This window comes from Microcaecilia unicolor, chromosome 3, assembly GCF_901765095.1.
Source record: "Microcaecilia unicolor chromosome 3, aMicUni1.1, whole genome shotgun sequence".
NCBI classification, from domain to species: Eukaryota; Metazoa; Chordata; class Amphibia; order Gymnophiona; family Siphonopidae; genus Microcaecilia; species Microcaecilia unicolor.
The window spans coordinates 242,271,124-242,290,747 of NC_044033.1; the positions used below are offsets into that span (position 1 = coordinate 242,271,124).

At 44.3% G+C, this 19,624-nt stretch overlaps 1 protein-coding gene across 1 annotated transcript in view; it reads left to right on the forward strand.

The window, feature by feature from the left end:
• LOC115464522 (vomeronasal type-2 receptor 26-like) overlaps nt 1–19,624 on the forward strand; it is a 47,478-nt gene that overhangs the window by 18,615 nt on the left and 9,239 nt on the right. The window contains exon 4 of the mRNA XM_030194886.1: nt 7,990–8,184. Within this exon, the coding sequence (XP_030050746.1) occupies nt 7,990–8,184 (195 nt within the window). The remainder of the gene's footprint in view (nt 1–7,989; nt 8,185–19,624) is intronic.

The following is a 19,624-nucleotide window of genomic DNA, read 5'->3' on the forward strand; positions in this document are numbered from 1 at the left end:
GCTTTTTGGGGAAGACCTAGAAAAGATTTGGGGGATTACAAATCTCAGAGTCTTCCAGAGGATACACCCAAGTCTACTTCCAGGCAGGGAGCCTCAAGGTCAGGTTTCAGAGAGACGCGACGGTATCACCCGAGGCGGTCCAATGCAGCCTTTCAGCGTCCTCGTTTTGGGCAGCGTTCTTCCTTTCGCAACGAGAAGCGTCCGGCTGGATCCCCCTCTCATCAGGGGGCTCCTTCTCAGCCTCCCAATGAAGGGGTGCAGGTCCACTCGGGAGGAGAGCAGATCGGTGGTCAGCTTTTTCTGTTTCTTCCAGAGTGGGCCAGAATTACTTGGGACTAGTGGGTCCTCGATGTGGTGCGAGAAGGTTACAAGCTAGAATTCTTCTCTCCCATCACAGACTTTTTTCTGGAGTCCTGCTGTGTATCGTGGGCCAAGAGGACAGCGGTTCTGCAGTGTTTGTGAGACCTGCTAAGGATAGGGCTATCGTGCCTGTTCCTCCTCTCGAAAGGCGCACAGGTCGGTACTCCATCTTCTTTGTAGTTTCAAAGAAGGGAGGGGTTTTCGGCCTATTCTCAATCTCAGAAAAGTAAACCAGTTTTTCTGGGTTCGTCACTTTCGCATGGAGACATTAAGGGCAGTTATTGCTGCTGTTCAACCAGGCGAGTTTTTGATGGCTCTCGATTTGAGGGAAGCTTACCTGCACATTCCTGTTTGGCAGCCCCATCAGAGATTTCTCAGATTTGCGGTGCTGGGTCATCACTTCCAGTTTCGGGCCCTTCCTTTCAGAATGGCCACTGCCCCACGCACTTTTTCCAAGGTCATGGCGATGGTGGCGAAAGGAGGGGATTCAAATGCATCCATATCTCGACGATTGGCTGATTCAGGCAACGACAGCAGAGAAGAATTGAGTGGTCACCGACCAAGTGATTGCGGTGTTGCAATCCTTAGGTTGGGTGGTCAATATGGACAAGAGTCATCTGGTTCATACTTAGAGTCTGGAGTATCTTGGAGTGCAATCTGATATGAAGCGGGGGAAGGTGTTTCTCCCCAAGGGGCAAAGGATCAAATTGCTTTCTCAGGTACGGACTTTATTGAGTCATCGTGCTCCCCGAGCGTGGGACTATGTTCAGCTCCTCGGTTCCATGACGGTGACCTTGGAGGTCATTCCATGGGCAAGGGCTCACATGCGGCCTCTTCAGAATTTCCTTTTGAGCAGATGGTTGCCGACGTCGCTAGATTATGAACGACGCCTTCCTTGGTCGAGCTGGGCCAGGGACAATCTCGCGTGGTGGCTCCATTCAGCCAGTTTGCAGAAGGGTGTTTCTCTGGTGTCTCCCAATTGGGTGGTAGTCATGATGGATGCCAGCCTTGCGGGCTGGGGAGCCCATTGTCTTCATTGAGTAGCCCAGGGATCGTAGGCCCCTCTCGAAGGGACTTGGCTGATAGATCGTCTGGAGTTGCGAGCAGTCGTGAATGCGCTGCGGAGTTTTCAGGACCTTCTGCAGGGGCAGGCGGTTCGTGTATTCTCGGACAACACCACGACAGTGGCCTACATCAATCGGCAGGGGGCACTCTCAGTCTTCCCTTGGCAGTGGAAGCGTCTCGTCTTCTAGTATGGGCGGAAGCGCATGTTCAGAGTCTGTCGGCAGCAGCGCACATTGCGGGTCAAGACAATGTTCAGGTGGATTTTCTCAGCCGGACTCTTTTGGACGCAGTGGAATGGACGCTGTCGGGCTCGGCTTCCGGCTGATCTGATCTGTCAACGTTGGGGAAGACCAGTAATGGATCTCATGGCCATGGCTTGCAATGCCAAAGTTCCGCAGTTCTTCAGCCGCAAACGGTAGCCAGGATCCGCAGGATTGGACGCTCTTCTCCAGCCATGGCTGGAACAACAGCTACTGTATGTTTTTCCTCCGTGGCCTCTGATAGGGAGAGTTCTTTGCCGCATAGGGTGGCATCGGGGCCAGTTGTTCTAGTGGCCCCAGACTGGCTCCGACAGCCGTAGTATGCAGATCTCGTTCGAGCACTCTCAGAGCCACCATTGCAACTTCCGGTGACTCCCAATCTGCTGCATCAAGGGCCAGTTTAGATGGAAAATCCCTCCCACTTTGGTCTTATGGCCTGGCTATTGAGAGGCGGCAGCTGAGGAAGAAGGGATTTTCAGGACCAGTCATTGCCACTCTTTTGGGGGCATGGAAGCAGTCTACTTCAGCAGTGTACGTACGAGTGTGGAAAGCTTTCTCGGCGTGGTGTGCTTTGCGTGCTGAATCGCCTTTTCAGGTGGACATTCCAGTTATTCTGGAGTTCCTTCAGGATGGTCTTCAAAGGGATTGGCATATAATTCCCTTCGAGTGCAGGTGGCCGCACTAGCTTGTTTTAGAGGCAAACTGGACGGTTCCTCTTTAGCAGCTCACTCTGATGTGGTCCATTTCCTACGCGGGGCTCTTCGGTTTCGGCCTCCTCTGCGGCAGCCGTGCCCAACGTGACATTTGAATGTGGTTTGGGTTACCATATGGCTCCAGAAAAAGGAGGACAGATTGAGCCAGTCTGGGTTTTACTTCCATTGCTTTCAATGGAAGCAAAACCTGGACTGGATCAATGTGTCCTCCTTTTTCTGGAGCCATATGGTAACCCTAAATGTGGTACTGCGAGCCCTCTAAGCCCCACCTGAAATTCAGGCTTTGTCTTGCAGAGATCCTTTTTTGCAGTTTTCTGAAGCAGGGGTGTCGATCCGGATGATGCCGTCGTTTCTACCTGTTGCAACCCTACCTTGTTCTTCTGGCGGCGACCATATTGGAAGGATCATCTGAGCAGCAACCATCTTGGGAAGATCATCTGAGGGGCAGCCATCTTGGAAGGATCGTTTGAGGAGCAGCCATCTTAGGTAGCTCACTAGGAGGCAGCCATCTTGAGTATCTTTTGGGCGTGCCCTATGGGAGCTCTTGCCTCACAGCTAAGACCAGGATCCTCTGATTGAAGGCCTATTTAAGAGCTGGCCTGAGCCACCATCTTTGCTTCGGCTTCTATTGCTATAGAGGTTCGGTGCTAGTTATCGTGTGCTTTGCTGTCTACTTTCCTGCCTAGGCCCCTGGACCAAACTTGACTATCCGCTGTGTTGCTGCCTGCCTAGACCCTTGGACTGAACCCGACTACCCGCTGTGTTGCTGCCTGCCTAGACCCTTGGACTGTTCTCGACCCCTGCTGTGTGGCTGCCCAACCCCATCCGTATCCTGAAGTTCTGGTGGCCGCCTGCACCTGGGGGCTCAACTCTCGGGGAACGGTGGTCTCTTCCCAGGTGAAGCTAGGGGTTGTTCAGCTGCTTGACCGAGTACGGCTCTGCTTGTCTTCCACCGTGCTCGGTCGTGGCACAAGGGCTCACTATCCTGGTCTTAACACTACCTAAAGTGGTTTTGGCTTTCCATCTCAATCAGGCGGTTTATCTTCTGTCTTTTTGAAGAGAGGATTATCAGGGGGAGTTTGCCTCGCTACGTTTCCTGGACGTGCGGAGAGCGTTGTTTCGGTACTTGCAGATCTCTAACGAGTTTCGATGCTTGGATCATCTCTTTGTGCTCTTGTCGGGATCGAAAAGAGGTGAGGTGGCTTCTAAGGCTTCCATTGCTCGCTGGATTAGGGAAGCCATTGGAGTGGCGTATCTGCTACAAGGGCGAGCGTCTCCAGTGGCCCTGAAGGTGCATTCTACTCGGGCACTGGCGGCTTCTTGGGCAAAGGCATCGGACTTTACCTCTGGAAGAGATTTGTCGGGCGGCTGCTTGGGCTTCCTGTCATACTTTTGCGAAGCATTACAGGCTAGATGTGTCTGCTCCAGTGGCGTAGCCAGACTGCCAATTTTGGGTGGGCCTGAACCCAAAGTGGGTGGGCACAAAATTTTCTCTCTACCCCCCCCCCCCCCCCCCCTCAGCAAAATTTAGTCACACTCAGATGCATTTGTCAGACAGGGTAAAGTGCTGCTTTTCAGTGCATCCGATTTCAGACAATTTATTTAATAGCCTAATCCTTTTCAGTGAGCTTTCAGAGGCCAAAACCTCCTACCTCAGGTCAGTATAATGCTGTTACGGTATCCTCTCCTGACCTAAGGAAGGAAGTATTGGTCTCTGAAACTTTATTAACACCATATTACTTTATCCTAAATTAAAAATAAAATTATTTTCTTTACCTTTGTTGTATGGCCATTTACTTTTTCTCATTGTGTTGCTCCCAGTCTCTAGATTCTGCTTTCCTTCGTTTTCACTTAACTCTTCTGCCAGGGTTTCCTGTCCATTTGTCATTTTTCTCTCCTTTTTCTTTTCTTTCTTCAATATTTTTCTGCCTCTCTCTGTGCCCAGACTTAATTCATTCTTACTATCCATTCTTTAATTTCCTTCATCTACTTATGGCTTTTCATCTTTTTCTCACCCTTGTTCTCCCCATGCCCCTTCCTCTTATTCTCCAAACTTTCACTACTCCCCCTTTCCATGCAGCAGCTCTCCTCTTTCTCTCCCCATCCTTCCAGTGTCTCCCCTCTCTCTCCCCATCCTTTCAATAGTCTCCCCTCTTTCTTTCTGCATCCTTCCATCCAGTGTCACCTCTTTCTCCCTACCCTTCCATCCAGCGTCTTCCCTCTTTCTCTCCCCATCCTTCTACCCATCTACCCTCTCTCCTGATCCTTCCATCTAATGTCTTTCTCCCTCCTTCTAACCAGTGTCTATCTCTCTACCCTTTTCTGTTCAGTGTCCCTTCTCTCTCCACATCCTTCCAGTCTCTCCCCTTTTTCTCTGCATCCTTTCATCCATCTCCCCTCTTTCTCTGCCATCCTTCCATCTGTTTTCCCTCTTTCTCTGCCATCCTTCCATCTGTTTTCCCTCTTTCTCACCCCATCCTTCCGTTTTCCCTCTTTCTCTGCCATCCTCCCATCTGTTTTCCCCTCTTTCTCTCCCCATCCTCCATTTCCCCTCTTTCTCTGCCATCCTCCCATCTGTTTTCCCTCTTTCTCTCCCCATCCTTCCATTTTCCCTCTTTCTCTGCCATCCTCCCATCTGTTTTCCCTCTTTCTCTCCCCATCCTCCCATTTTCCCTCTTTCTCCCCTTCCTGCCATCTGTTTTCCCTCTTTCTCTCCCCATCCTTCCATTTTCCCTCTTCCTCCCCATCCTGCCATCTGTTTTCCCTCTTTCTCCTCCCCCATCCTTCCATTTTCCCCCCTTCCCCCCCATCCTGCCATCTGTTTTCCCTCTTTCTCTCCCCATCCTTCCATTTTCCCTCTTTCTCCCCATCCTGCATCTGTTTTCCCTCTTTCTCTCCCCATCCTTCCATTTTCCCTCTTTCTCCCCATCCTGCCATCCATTTTCCCTCTCCCGATTCAGGCCCACCAGCCCCAGCTCCCATTGCCGGCCACTGCTGCTTTTCCTGATGAGCAGCAGGGCCGGCGCTACAAAAAGAAGAAGCGCTCAGCTGACTGAGCTGAGCGCCAACGCAAACGACGACTCGACGAGAAAAAATGTTTTAAAAAAAACGCGGTACCACAGGCAGCCTCGAAGCATTGGCTGCTGGCTCTGCAGGCTCCGCCCGTCTCTTACATCACTGCCCCTGCTTCACGCAGGGAGCATCGGCTTCCCACCCTACTTAAGGAATGCTTTGGTACATCCGACTAGTTCCTGGATTTATCTGCTGCGTTAAAGGAAAGAAAATTATCAGGTAAGACATAATTTTACCTTATATGACTGGTTGATGTTTACACTTCTTATGTTCTATGTGAGTCCTATGAAAATGAATGAGCACAAAATAAAAACATGTTCCTAAGTTTATTGATTTTTGACTTTGTATTTTCTACTGTAGGGGTTTTTATTGGTGGTTGGTTTATTTTACAGCAAAGCCATTTTGTTAATAATCAAACCTCCTCCCCTAATCAAATCCATCAGATAGTTATTCTTCTACCTTGCATCTTCTGAGTTCCAATATTCACATTACCTACTTCATTTTTAATGCTACTTTATTGATTTAACAGGAAACACCGCGTCTGTTGTGATAGCATCCCCCCCCCCCCCCCCTCAAACTGGAGCCTATGTTTGTTGAAACACTCTCCAATGATAGGGGGGGGGCAGAGGGAGTAGATTTGTTCTTGTTCTTCACCCTGATTATTTCAAATTGCAGCATCTGGAACAACTGGAAAGACATTGATCAAGTATTTTATATCACATTCATTGTTGGTTTAATCATGAATTGATAATGAGTGTGATTGCTGGCCAGACTGGATGGACCATTCAGTTCTTTATTTTCTGTCATTTACTATGTTACTATTCTACTGATTTTTCCTTTGAGTAACTGAGGGGAATTATTGTGTAAACCAATTTACCAACATGCAGTTCCTGCCAAAGAGAAGCAACTTTCTAAGGAGTAATCTCTCCCCCTTACACAAACTGGGCACCATCTCCATGCCATTAAATAATTGTACTAATGGGCCTTTTGATATCTTAACACCTATAAGTGGCCCTAAGTAATAGGTCAGCAGCCTTCAATTCATAAGCCTCTCCACAGGACCAGAACGAATGTCCCAGGGAGACATCTTGTAAGCTTGTAAAATATTACCTAAGTTCTGCAATGCTGGCTCAATAGGTTTGCTTTGGGGAGATATAGACATATAACAGGAACTTATACTGTTGTTCTTATAAAGATATAAATAAGTAACACTTTTAATAATTTTCATAAACAATCTAATAGCTGCCCAGGATACGTCTCTTTCCCCTCAAAGTTGTATGTGTATTGTGATGCCACAGTTTCATAGTCCTTCGGTGGATCAAAGCTCCTGAGCAGTTTGTAAAGAAAGGAGATATTCACCTTAGATATTCATGCTAACAGAAAGATTTAAGACACCTGCGTCCATGCATCTTCTTGAATTTTGGCAGGGAACAATAAGAGGATGTAGTACCTCAATTGATAATAAATCAAGAATTCACACATTGGTTTCTTCCTCTCCTGTAAAAAGTCTCCCAGTGGCTGACAATTCCCCTCCTCAGTAATATAATTGTGTGCATTATTTCTGTGGAAAGCAGGAAATTCAGAATAGCTTAGGGAGAGGAAGTTTGGCCCTACTAGGCATTAGAAAATATAATATAGTATGTACCATGAGGAATATTAAGGACTGGATTAAGGGCACATCAATTTACACCACCATGGTTTAGAAACCCAGGTAGAAAATGTTGTTATTTCTCTTACAAGCTCCAGGATGGCAGCTTAGGACATATCATAACCAGGATTTGATATTGCAACTGAGGCTTTGACCTGTCAGGTGTATAGACACAGGGAGATTGGTCCTCAGTCATGCTGTTGCTTCCTTTGATGGGAAAATTGGTTTTGAGGCAAAGCTTTTAAGGTGTAATCTAGAGAGCTGGGAAGGATGTTGGTGATAAAGGGTATTATTATGCTTCTTCACGTCTCTATTTATTGAGGACCAAATTGTATAAATTGTGCACTAAAACAAATGCTCCGGCAGCCATCCTCAAAGAAATTAGCCCTCAGTATTCAGTGTTGGTGCCTGGACATTGCCCAGCACTAAATATCAGGGGCTAATTTAGATGGTGACAGTAAATGTTTAAAAAAAACGCTGACTGCTGCTAGCTGAATATCGGGGGATAATTTTATTACAGTATTAAAATGCTTTAAAATGAATGGTTTTAACAATAGCATGTAAAACTGGGTTTTTCACCTAATAATTAGATGATAATAAAGCTTTGTATATAGACATAGATGTAATTTTAGCTATTAATATGGATAGAGATAGCTATAAATATTGATAGATAACCATGTACAAGCGGCTGGAATAATTTTACAGATAATCTCCCTTAGATCATTTTGCTTTGAAATGAAAACCCATATGTATAATAAGGAGCTGTTTGCAAGTGCTTGGCATTATGAGTGTAAACCTGCAGTGAGCTCACTAATAAAAATGTTTTGCTTCCTATGAGCTTCATCATTATCTGAAGAAACTTCATTTTAAGAACGTTCTGGGTGAGGAAATGCTGTTTGATGAGAATGGTGATCTTGCCGTTGGATATGATATTATAAGCAGAGCCTATCTACCTGATGGAACATGGACTATTGAAGTTGTTGGAAGTTATAACCCTTATGCTCCACCACAGAAGGGCTTTACCATCAACGAGAAGGCGATTGTGTGGGAGAACTTGCTCAGCCAGGTCAGATGTAAGATGGAAACCACTGAACCATGCATATATCAATCACTTTCTTATAAAACATATAAGAATACCAAAGCTGATCACTGTTCTCTATAAGCTGAGCAGGAGTCCTCCAACTGCACTGCTGCCATTGGGGGGGACCTTCAAGTTCACTAGGCAGGCATGTCAATGGGCATACATTGATATGTGTTCCATTATTTGGTAGATGCCATAGGGGCATTGTCTATCATCTCTGAAGCCCCAGTGCCATTCTTTGAATATTTACTGACCACAGCCTGACTTTTAAAGTTGTCAGCCTGCTGGATCTTCTACAAGTCCACAGTTTTAGGTGCTTATGGTCATCCACCTCTTACACTACAGTCAAGTGTGGGGCTAGATTGGATCTCTCAATAGCAGGTGTCTTGTAAGGGTATCATGGTAAAGAGGAAATTCTGGGATTTTTTGGATCTGAGTAAGCAAACTAGCTGTGGTGCTCCAGTGACGAATGTGGTGCAATATTTTTCACATGAATTTAGTTTTATTGTCAACTTTGAGAAGTGTTTTTGAGGGAGTAGTCTAAGATGAACCCAAAGTACTATTAGTTCCCTCTACTGAAGACACAGGAAAAATAACATTTCAAATTTTTGTTGATGTTTTGGGTTCAGTAAAATGTACTGGCCAGGGCAAGAAACTAACATCTGCTAGATACATTATCTTAATATCGATCCCCTACGATCTAAATTTTGACCACTATACATTCGCTAGATTTTTGCCTTCAGGTTGGATACTTTATGGTTAAATTCAATGCTATGGTCCTAAATATTTTTCTTCACCTTAGATTGACCCCAAAGACCACCCATAATTTCAGCTCCTACCTTTAAAGAGGCCTTATCAAGTTATTTATTATTTATTATTTATTGCATTTGTATCCCACATTTTCCCACCTATTTGCGAGCTCAGTGTGGCTTACAATACATTGTGAATGATGGAAATACAATGTGTTACAGTACAATTATGGGTTACATTATGAGGAGTTATGGGAAGACAAAGTCAAGTCAAAACAACATTTAGAGCGTATATAGTCCACTGTTCTCTATTAATAAGATTAGGAATCTGGGGTAGCTGGCAGCTAGTATCTATTGGTTGTCTTTATGTGTCTTCATTTACCTGTTATCTATGATCATTTTTATTCATACATGCTTATATATCTACAAGTTTTATATCAATCCCTGAAGATCAGTTTATCAAATGACTAAATAAATAAATAAATTGTCTTTTTTTTTTCAAAGGGGTCAATTTAGGATCCTGAATCTAAAAATACAGCCTCTAAACACTATGAAGCATTGCCTTTCCATTTCTACCCATGGGAGCTATTATTCAGTAGTCCAATGTGTGCAATTCTGGTCACTTGCATCTTGGAAAAGATATAGTAGAAGAGGTTCAGAGCAAGGCAACTAAAATGATTAAGGGAACTGAATGACTTTTATTTAAGGAAATGTTAAGGTTGCTGGGATCTTTAGCTTGGAAAGAAACAGCTGAGGAAAGATCTGATAGAGGACAGTAAAATTCAGAGAGGAGTGGAACAGTGGCCTAATGGTTAGTGCAGTCAACATTGATCACAGGATCATGATCTTGATTCCCACTGCAGCTCCTTGTGACACTGCGTAAGTCACTTAACCCTCTATCCCTTCAGGTACAAGAAACTCTCTAGGGACAGGGATAGTACCTGCTTATAATTGGGGATAGTGAGGGATACAAATGCCATAATAAATAAATAAAAAGTAAATCCAGATCAAGTGCTTAGTTGTTCATTAAGTACAAAGACTAGAGCATATGCCATGAAATTACTAAGCAGCATATATAAAACAGATAGGAAAAAATATATATTCACTTAGGGGTCATTATACTAAGGTGCACTAAAAAGTGGTCTACCAGATTATCACGGGCTCTAAGACACAACTGTCACCAAAACAAATAGAAAATACCATGGTACTGCCCTTTTAGTGCACCTTAGTAAAAGGACCCCTACAACTTAACCTGCAGAGCTCAATGCTGGAGGATGTGGTAAAAGAAGGTTAGGGTAGTGGACTTTCAAAAAAGTTTCAACAAATTCAAATTCCTGGAGGTCAAGTCTATAAACCTTTATTAAAATATTCCAAAGAGTGGGAGGAAAAACATCAGACCCCAGGCCGAAACTAGTTTGGTTCTCACATACCTACAAATAGGGCAACCATTGCTTATCCCTGTGAGTAGGTAGCTTGGAATCTTGCTGAGATTTGGGATCTTACCAGCTGTGTTTGGCCTGGATTGTCCTCTAGCAGACATTGGGCTTGGACAATTCTTATATTCTTAATGATTGCATACCCACCAGCGAGCCTTCTCAGGTTCAGCCCCCATACTCTAGAATGTACTCATAGTGGGACTACATCTAAATCGAGACTATCTCTACTTCAGGAAGCAGGTAAAAGCCTGGCTCTTCTCCCAAGACTTTAATACATAGGGTGACTGACTATAGACCCATTCTGCACTTGCTTGCTACACACACTGTAACTTAGACCTGTTCCTTAAATCTTGATTAACTATACAAATAACTTGCCTTTAATTTAGCCACCCATTTACTTATCCCAAATGACTCTTTACCACACAACTTGTCCCCATGTATATATCTGCATTTGGCCCCTCAGCAATATGGTAAGCTGTACTGTAGAAAAGCATTAGTATCATAGCAATGTTATTTGAATGTTCTAATTGTGTGCTTAGAAATTCCATCACTATTATGTCTACATCACATTATATCTCTGTAATTTGAATTTCAATGCTGTTAAATACATATAATTTCGATCCTGTTTATTGGTAGTCCTATTATTAGGTTTCAATTTGCTGTTTTTAAGTTTTCCTTTTTCATTGTATTTATGTTTAACGTTAAACTGTACCTATTGTACACTGCCTTGGGTGAATCTCTTCATAAAGGCGGTAAATAAATCCCAATAAACAAAATAAACAAATAATATAAGCTTATCTGAATATGGTCATGCTGTATTCAGTGTTAATATCCATATAGGTAAGCTGTCTGAATATTTTGAACAAACATTATACAAATAAGTGATGTATATAAGGATAGACCTGCTCTTTCTGAGTATAATTAGCTATGTTTGGATAAGTTATACAGGTCCTAGATGAGTACTGCTGCTATCTATAAAATTTTACATCTGCCCCTCGAACACCCTTGTTTCCTTCTTGAGATATGCAGATCAATTTTGGCTATATGTTTTCTTTTATGGACAAATTATATCCACTTCCTGAGGCAACAAGTTTAACTAAAAAGCTTATCTGTCTGAGTCTTAGGAGCAGAGGGAAATATCAAAGTTAATTGAGGAAACAGAGGTATTTCATCATACTGGTTATTCAAGATATTAATTTTAAGGGTGACCAGCACAAGAACATTCATCAACACATTCCCCAATGAACCTCAATGAATGATTCCAGGTCAAACTTGTTTTCTCCGAGGACAAGCAAGCTGCATTAATCTCACACATGGGTCGACGTCCGCATCGGCCCGGGATCCGGCATTTAGCCATAGCAAAAAAAAAACTTTGCTAGAGTGCTCCGGCGCACGTGCGTGGACTGACTTCCCACTCGCTGTGCGAGCGCGCACCTCAGTTACTTTTTTTCTGTGACGAGGTGCGGCAGGTTCCTCCTGTGTTCCTCAAACTGGCCCCGGAAAGAATTGTTCTCGGAGCAATTTTTTTCGCTTTTTTTTCTGTACATTTAATTGTTTTCTTTTTTTTTTTTTTTTTTAAACAGAGGTTTAGGTTTCCTTTTTGAGTAAATCCTTAGCTTTTTTCCCCATTTTTAAATTTTCTTTCTTTTTCGACGCGGTCGGGTTTCTCCTCCTTTTTGTGCCCTTTTTATTGGCACAATCAAATCTTTTGAATTCACCGGAACCGTTTTTCCTTCCATGTCATCGAAGACAACCAGCGGCTTCAAACGTAATCTGTGCAACTGGACCATCTCAGATACCGATACCCATTCCTGGTGTATCCAGTGCCTTGGGCCCAACCACAGCCCAGCTACTTGTGCTCTGTGTCTTCGTATGAAGAAACGGACCCAAGTAGCTCGAGAAGCCCAATGCAGGAAACTTTTTGGGGCTCGATCCGGTCCTTTGACGTCGGCATCGGTACCTAGGTTGACAGCTTTGATGTTATAAGTACATAAGTAATGCCATACTGGGAAAAGACCAAAGGTCCTTCGAGCCCAGCATCCTATCCCCGACAGCGACCAGTCCAGGTCAAGGGCACCTGGCAAGCTACCCAAATGTACAAACATTTTATACATGTTATTCCTGAAATTGTTTATTTTTCCCAAGTACATTTAGTAGCGGTCTATGGACTTGTCCTTTAGGAAATCTTCCAACCCCTTTTTAAACTCTGCCAAGCTAACAACCGCCTTCACTACGTTCTCCGGCAACGAATTTCAGAGTTTAATTATGCATTGGGTGAAGAAAATTTTTCTCCTATTTGTTTTAAATTTACTACACTGTAGTTTCATCGCATGCTCCCTAGTCCTAGTATTTTTGGAAAGCGTGAACAGACGCTTCACATCCACCTGTTCCACTCCACTCATTATTTTATATACCTCTATCATGTCTCCCCTCAGCTGTCTCTTCTCCAAGCTGAAAAGCCCTAGCCTCCTTAGTCTTTCTTCATAGGGAAGTCGTCCCATCCCCGCTATCATTTTTGTCGCCCTTCGCTGCACCTTTCCAGTTCTACTATATCTTTTTTGAGATGCAGCAACCAGAATTGAACACAATACTCAAGATGCGGTCGCACCATGGAGCGATACAATGGCATTATAAAATCCTCACACCTGTTTTCCATACCTTTCCTAATAATACCCAACATTCTATTCGCTTTCCTAGCCACAGCAGCACACTGAGCAGAAGGTTTCAGTGTATTATCAATGACGACACCCAGATCCATTTCTTGGTCTGTAACTCCTAACGTGGCACCTTGCATGACGTAGCTATAATTCGGGTTCTTTTTTCCCACATGCATCACCTTGCACTTTTTCACATTAAACGTCATCTGCCATTTAGCCGCCCAGTCTCCCAGTCTCCCAGTCTCATAAGGTCCTTCTGTAATTTTTCACAATCCTCTTGCGAGTTAGCGACTTTGAATAACTTTGTGTAATCAGCAAATTTAATTACCTTGCTGGTTACTCCCATCTCTAAATCATTTATAAATATACTAGTAAAAATGGCCCATTTCTGGCGGCGATGAAATGGGCGCTAGCAGGCAGGGGACTCCCTTCCCCTCCCCTTACGCGTGTCTCCCTGGTGGTCTAGAGGTACCTGTTCAGTGGGGGCAGGAAAGAGAGTTGAAGTCTCGCAATGCAGCTTGAACTCTCGGCGGCCATTTTGAAATGCCGAGAGCCGGACTCCCACACGATGTAGCAAGGATGCTACCACCACCGCTACGGGCAGGAAAGAGGGGGCTCTTTCTTTCCTGCCCCCACCGAACAGGTACCTCTAGACCACCAGGGAGACAGGCGGAAGGGAAGGGGAAGGGAGGTGACAGGGGGGGAGGGACGTTGCTGAGGGTGAGTGTGGTACCTTGGGCGGGGCAGGGCGGTATAACTTTTAAGGGGCAGGGCTATGTGGGGAAAGGGGCCGGGTTGATGTGGACGTCCTGGGCGGCTGGGATTTTTTGGAAGGGGAGGAGTAGGGAAATACTGCTCCCCGTGCGTTAATTAGCCTTGTTTTCATGTTGCGCCCTCGACGTCATCACGTGTGACGCGAGGGCGGGGCATGAAGATATTGTGTGGCTTCACCACCATGAAACCATGAACCGGTGTGTGAGTGACTTCAGTGACGTCAGTGTCCTCAGAACGTTGAGGCTGTGTTTTATTATAGTAAATTAAAAAGCAGTGGTCCTAGCACTGACCCTGAGGAACCCCACTAACTACCCTTCTCCATTGTGAATACTGCCAATTTAATCCCACTCTCTGTTTCCTATCCTTCAACCAGTTTTTAATCCACAATAGGACTTTTCCTCCTATCCCATGACCCTCCAATTTTCTCTGTAGCCTTTCATGAGGTACCTTATCAAACGTCTTTTGAAAATGCAGATACACACTGAGGCGCATAATCGAACGCGAACGCCCATCTCTATGGGCGTCTATCTCCGAGAATGGGTAGGTGAAGGGGCGGGACAGACCATATTTTCGAAAAAATTGACGTTTTTCAGCTGGGTGTTTGTTTTTCTTAGCGATAATGGAAACTAAAAACGCCCAGCTCAAAAACGTCCTATTCTGAGCCATTTGGTCATGGGAGGGGCCAGGATTCGTAGTACACTGGCCCCCCTGATCTGCCAGGACACCAACTGGGCACCCTAGAGGTCAGTGCGGTGAACTTCAGAAACAGCTCCCACATGCATAGCTCCCTTACCACGGGTGCTGAGCACCCAACTCCCCTCCCCCAAAACCCACTACCCACAAATGTACAACACTACCATAGCTCTTAGGGGTGAAGGGGGCACCTACATGGGGGTACAGTGGGTTTTGGAGACCTCCCATTTACCAGCACAAGTGTTACAGGTAGAGGGGGGGATGGGCCTGGGTCCACCTGGCTGAAGTGCACTGCGGTGCCCACTAAAAGTGCTCCAGGGACCTGCATACACGCAGGCCTCTAGGACTTGTTGCTGCTATATAAATTTGGCACACCAGTTGACACCTGAAGACTAATCTCCCTGAAAACGTTCTTTATTGGAATAAGCACGCTTACTCACAGTTAACTGCAGATCAGAGGTTGTGCCCCACTGGTACTGAGATGAGCAGTAGGTCAGAGCTGGCAGAATGCTGTACAATGCCCTCTTTCAGCCACATTCAAGGTAAGAACTAAGTTCTGTAACGTGGCTAACACGTGAAAGGGAGCTAAAACTGGCTTACAAAAATGGCCACTACCTCATGGACTACCGGAAACATAACAGGGCACACTCTGACCCAGTAAGCAGGGGGGAAAGCATGATGGGAGTAGAGCCTACCAACTACCAACATCGTGAGCATTTGCCACAAGCTAGTGGAATCATGGAGCCCAATACCCTACACCCACCACAATGCATTGCTGATGTGACTCTGCAGTGCGCATAACAGAAAAGGTGTCACACTCACCCGAGAGCCACATCAGAACCAGGGAAAGGCTGTCAGAGGATAGAACACATTCTGCTGTTATGGAGGTGGGTACGGAATTTGAGGCTGGCATACAGGCTGGAAAAAAAGTTTTTAAAGTGGGTTTTGTTTGGTGGGAGGGGGTTAGTGACCACTGGGGGAGTCTGGGGAGGTCATCCCCGATTCCCTCCAGTGGTCATCTGGGCAGTTGGGGCACTTTTTTGGGACTTGTTCGTGGAAAAAAAAGGGTCCAAAAAAGTGACCCAAAATCGCGGTAAAAACGCCTTTTTTTCGATTATCAGCTAAAGACGCCCATCTCTCCTCGGCCAATAACCACGCCCCAGTTCCGCCTTCACCATGCCTCCGACACGCCCCCGTCAACTTTACCCATTTCCGCGATGGATTGCAGTTGGAAATGCCCAAAATCGGCTTTCCATTAGACCAATTTGGGCACCCACGGGAGAAAGACGCCCATCTCCCAATTTGGGTCGCAATATAGGCGTTTTTCTCTTTCGATTATAAAAAGGATAGGATCCTAAATGTTGACCACTATTAATATGCCTTGATTTTTGCCCTCAGGTTGGATACTTTATGGTGAAATTCAATGCTATGCACCTTAATTTTTTTTCTCCACCTTATATTCACCCCAAGGCCATCCATAATTTCAGCTCCTACCTACAACCAGGCGTTCTCAATTTATAGTCCTCTCTTCATGCAGTAATGTGCCAGTGCTAACAGATTAGCATGGGCATGCTTACTTTCCACTCCCAGACATGCCTTCCGCACCAAAAAAATAAAAAATCTTGGATACTGCTCTTTTCATGTGCCTTAGTAAAGGGACCTCTTTGTATAACTTAAGCTCTCGAACTCAATGCTGGAGAATGTTGTAAAAGAAGTTTAGGGTTGGTGGCTTTTCAAAAAGGTTTCGTCCATTATTAACAAATTCCAAAGAGTGGGAGGAAAAGCCTCAGACCTCAGGGTCAAACTATTTTGGTTCTCACAAACCTACAAATAGGGTATCCATTGCTTATCCTGTGAGTAGGTAGCATGGAATCTTGCTAAGTTTTGGGATCTTGCCATGTACTTTTGGCCTGGATTGTCCACTGTTAAAAACAACTATTGGACTTGGGCAATTCTTATGTTCTTCTTAATGACTGCATAAATGATATTTTAGCTGCATCCATATAGGAAACCCTTCTGAATATGTCGACAATACTTTATTCAAAAATTAGCAAAATTCAGAAGAACAATGATACAAATTGTATTTAATTATGCAAAAAGATATATATATATGCAACTAAAAATCTTTTGAGCATAACACAATCGTAAAAGCTAAATAGACAGGTTAAAAGACTATTGGGCTCATTTTCAAAACAGAAAAACGTCTAAAAACTGGCTTAAAGCAACATTTGGATGTTTTTCTCACAAAAAACGTCCAAATCAGCATTTTTGAAACATATTTTTAGACGTTTTTCTATGAAGTCTGTCAGAAGTGCATCCAAATCTCAAGGGGGCATGTCAGGGCAGTGTTCAGGCTAACTTTTGGGCGTTCCTAAGACTTAGACGTTTTTCAGTCATAATGGAACAAAACAAAAACGTCCAGGACTAAAACTTAGTTTTGAGCTAGACCTGTTTTTATAACGAATAAGGCACACAAAGTTGCCCTAAATACCCAGGTGACCACTGGAGGGAATCAGGGATGACCTCCCCTTATTCCCCCAGTGGTCACTAACCACCTCCCCCCCCCCCCCCAAAAAAAATGTGATGAAAAACATTACTTGCCAGTCTCTATGCCAGCCTCAGATGTTTAACTCAGGTCCCTGGAGTAGTCTAGTGGTGGGTACAGTGCACTGCAGACAGGTGGACCCAGGATCCTACCTCCCCTACCTGTTACACTTGTGGAGGAAACTGTAAACCCTCTAAAACTCACCAGAAACCCACTGTACCCACATATAGGTGCCCCTTCACCTGTAAGGGCTATGGTAGTGGTGTGCAGTTGGGGGTAGTGGGTTTAGGGTGGGTTTGGGGGGGCTCCGCAGACAAGCTAAAAGAGCAATGGTGAGATGTATACCTGGGAGCATTTTATGAAGTCAACTGTAGTGCCCGCTAGTGTACCCTATTGCTTTCCTAGAATGTCAGGGGGACCAGTCTACTAAAAATGCTGGCTCCTCCTACATCCCAATGGCTTGATTTTGTGTGTTTTGCACTTGGACATTTTTTTTTTCAAAAATGGACCAACCCCCCCCCCCCCCCCCCCCCCCCCCCCCATCATCCAAATCACAAAACCTTCTATTTTCAAAAACAAAAGATAGTCGTTTTTCTTTTTTGAAAATGACCTTCTTTCCTATTCATATTTTGGACATTTTTGCAAAATGTTCAAAGTTGGACTTAGACGTCATATTGAAAATGCCCCTCCACCTATTCTAAACTTGATAAATCAAGTTTAACAGAGCAAACCACCCAATTAGTAACCCATCTCAATTAAGCACTGGGTTAATGCATTGTATAATTTAAAGGATTTGCATTTTATGGTCCTGTTGCAGGTTCAACTCCCACGTGGAGGAGATGTTTCAGCTGTTTTGGAAAATAAAGAACTGTGTTTAATTGTTCAGGATTTTGTTATTCTCAAAGGATTTTTAGTTGCATTTATATATCTTTTTTTTAATAATTGAAGAAAATTTGTATCATTGTTCTTTTGAATTTAGCCTTTAGAAATTTTTGTGTTTATTTATTTTTTGGCTTGAATTTGTGTTTTCTCCCATTTATATTATTTACTGTTTGACCAAACTTTATACAAATACTAGTAAAAAAAGGCCCGTTTCTTAAACAAATGAAACGGGCGCTAGCAAGACTATAGAAAGAGTGAGAGTGTGTATATGTATGTGTGTCTGTGTGTGACACAGAGAAAGTGTGTGTGTGTGTCTCTGTGTGAAAGAGTGTGTGCACAGGTAGGGTGAAAATGAAGAGACAGCAGTGAAATTTTACATAGGACAGCTGAACCATTTGAGGCGTGTTTGTGTGTCTGTGTGAGAGAGTGTGTATATGTGTGTGGGTGCGTGTGTGTGAGAGATAGAGACAGTGTTAGTGTGTGTGTGTGTGTGTGTGTGTGCGTCTGTGTGAAAGAGTGTGAAAGGGTAGGGTCAAAATGAAGAGACAGCATTATAATTGTACATAGCACAGCACAAACATTTGAGGCAGTTCTTGCCTTATCTCCCCTGTCGCCCCCTCCATACCCAATGATTCGTTCCTTGTCTTCCATCCCCTCTGTGTCCAGTCTGTATGTGTGTGTGTGAGAGAGAGAGAGAGAGAGAGAGAGAGGTGCTAGCAGTCCCTGTGATAGTGGCAGGTCAGTTGCTCATTATAGCCAGTTAAGAGTGAGAGTGTGTGTGTATGTGCTGTTTTTTTCCCTTCCCTCCTATGCCCACTGTGTCCGTTGTTTGTGTGGAGATCAGAGATCTATATGGTCCTTTTAGCATTGCTGTTGATGTCGCGTAGCAACTGTGTGCTGCTGGTTTTCATTGTTCTGCGATGTGTGTTATGTCACGTTCCGTCGCTTAGTAACGGGTTCGCGATGCGATTGGTTGAGTGTCATTGGTCCGCCCTCGACGTCATGACGTCTGATGCGGGGGGGGCGGGGCCAACACTCATGGGCGAATTCCTGGTTTCACCACCATGCATTTAGAATGTTGGGACTTGTGGAGGCTTCAGAATGTTGGAGGTGCGTTTTATATAGAGAGAAGTTATCCATATAAAGTTAGACCTGCTCTTTCAGGGTATAATTTGCTATCTATGGATAAGTAAGGGTTCCTTTTACCAAGCTGTGGGGGGAAAGGACCATATGCTAGCGACTGGGGTCGTTTTTCCCACACACTAGGGCCGATTTTTCTGTAGCTGGTAAAAGGCCAACCCCCACCCCCACCCCCCCACCCCAAAAAAAAAATAAAATGACCAGAGAGAAATTTCAAAGTTAATTGAGGAAACAGAGGTATTCCATCATTCTGTTTAATGAAGATATTAATTTTAAGAGTGACCAGCACAAGAACATTCCTCAACACATTCCCTAATGAACCTGAATGACTGTGATTCCAGATCAAACTTGTTTCATAATTCATCATTAACTATATTTCCAATCAAAATAGTGCTCATTCCTCTCCCCTATATTCTACTGAATAGTTTAGTAATGAGACAAAAAAACTTAAAAATTTAGAACTAACTCATGTTTACAAAGAAAAGTAATACTACATCTGAAAAGTCATAATCCAGTGTTATCTCAGCTTTCTCATTTTTTTTCTCAATC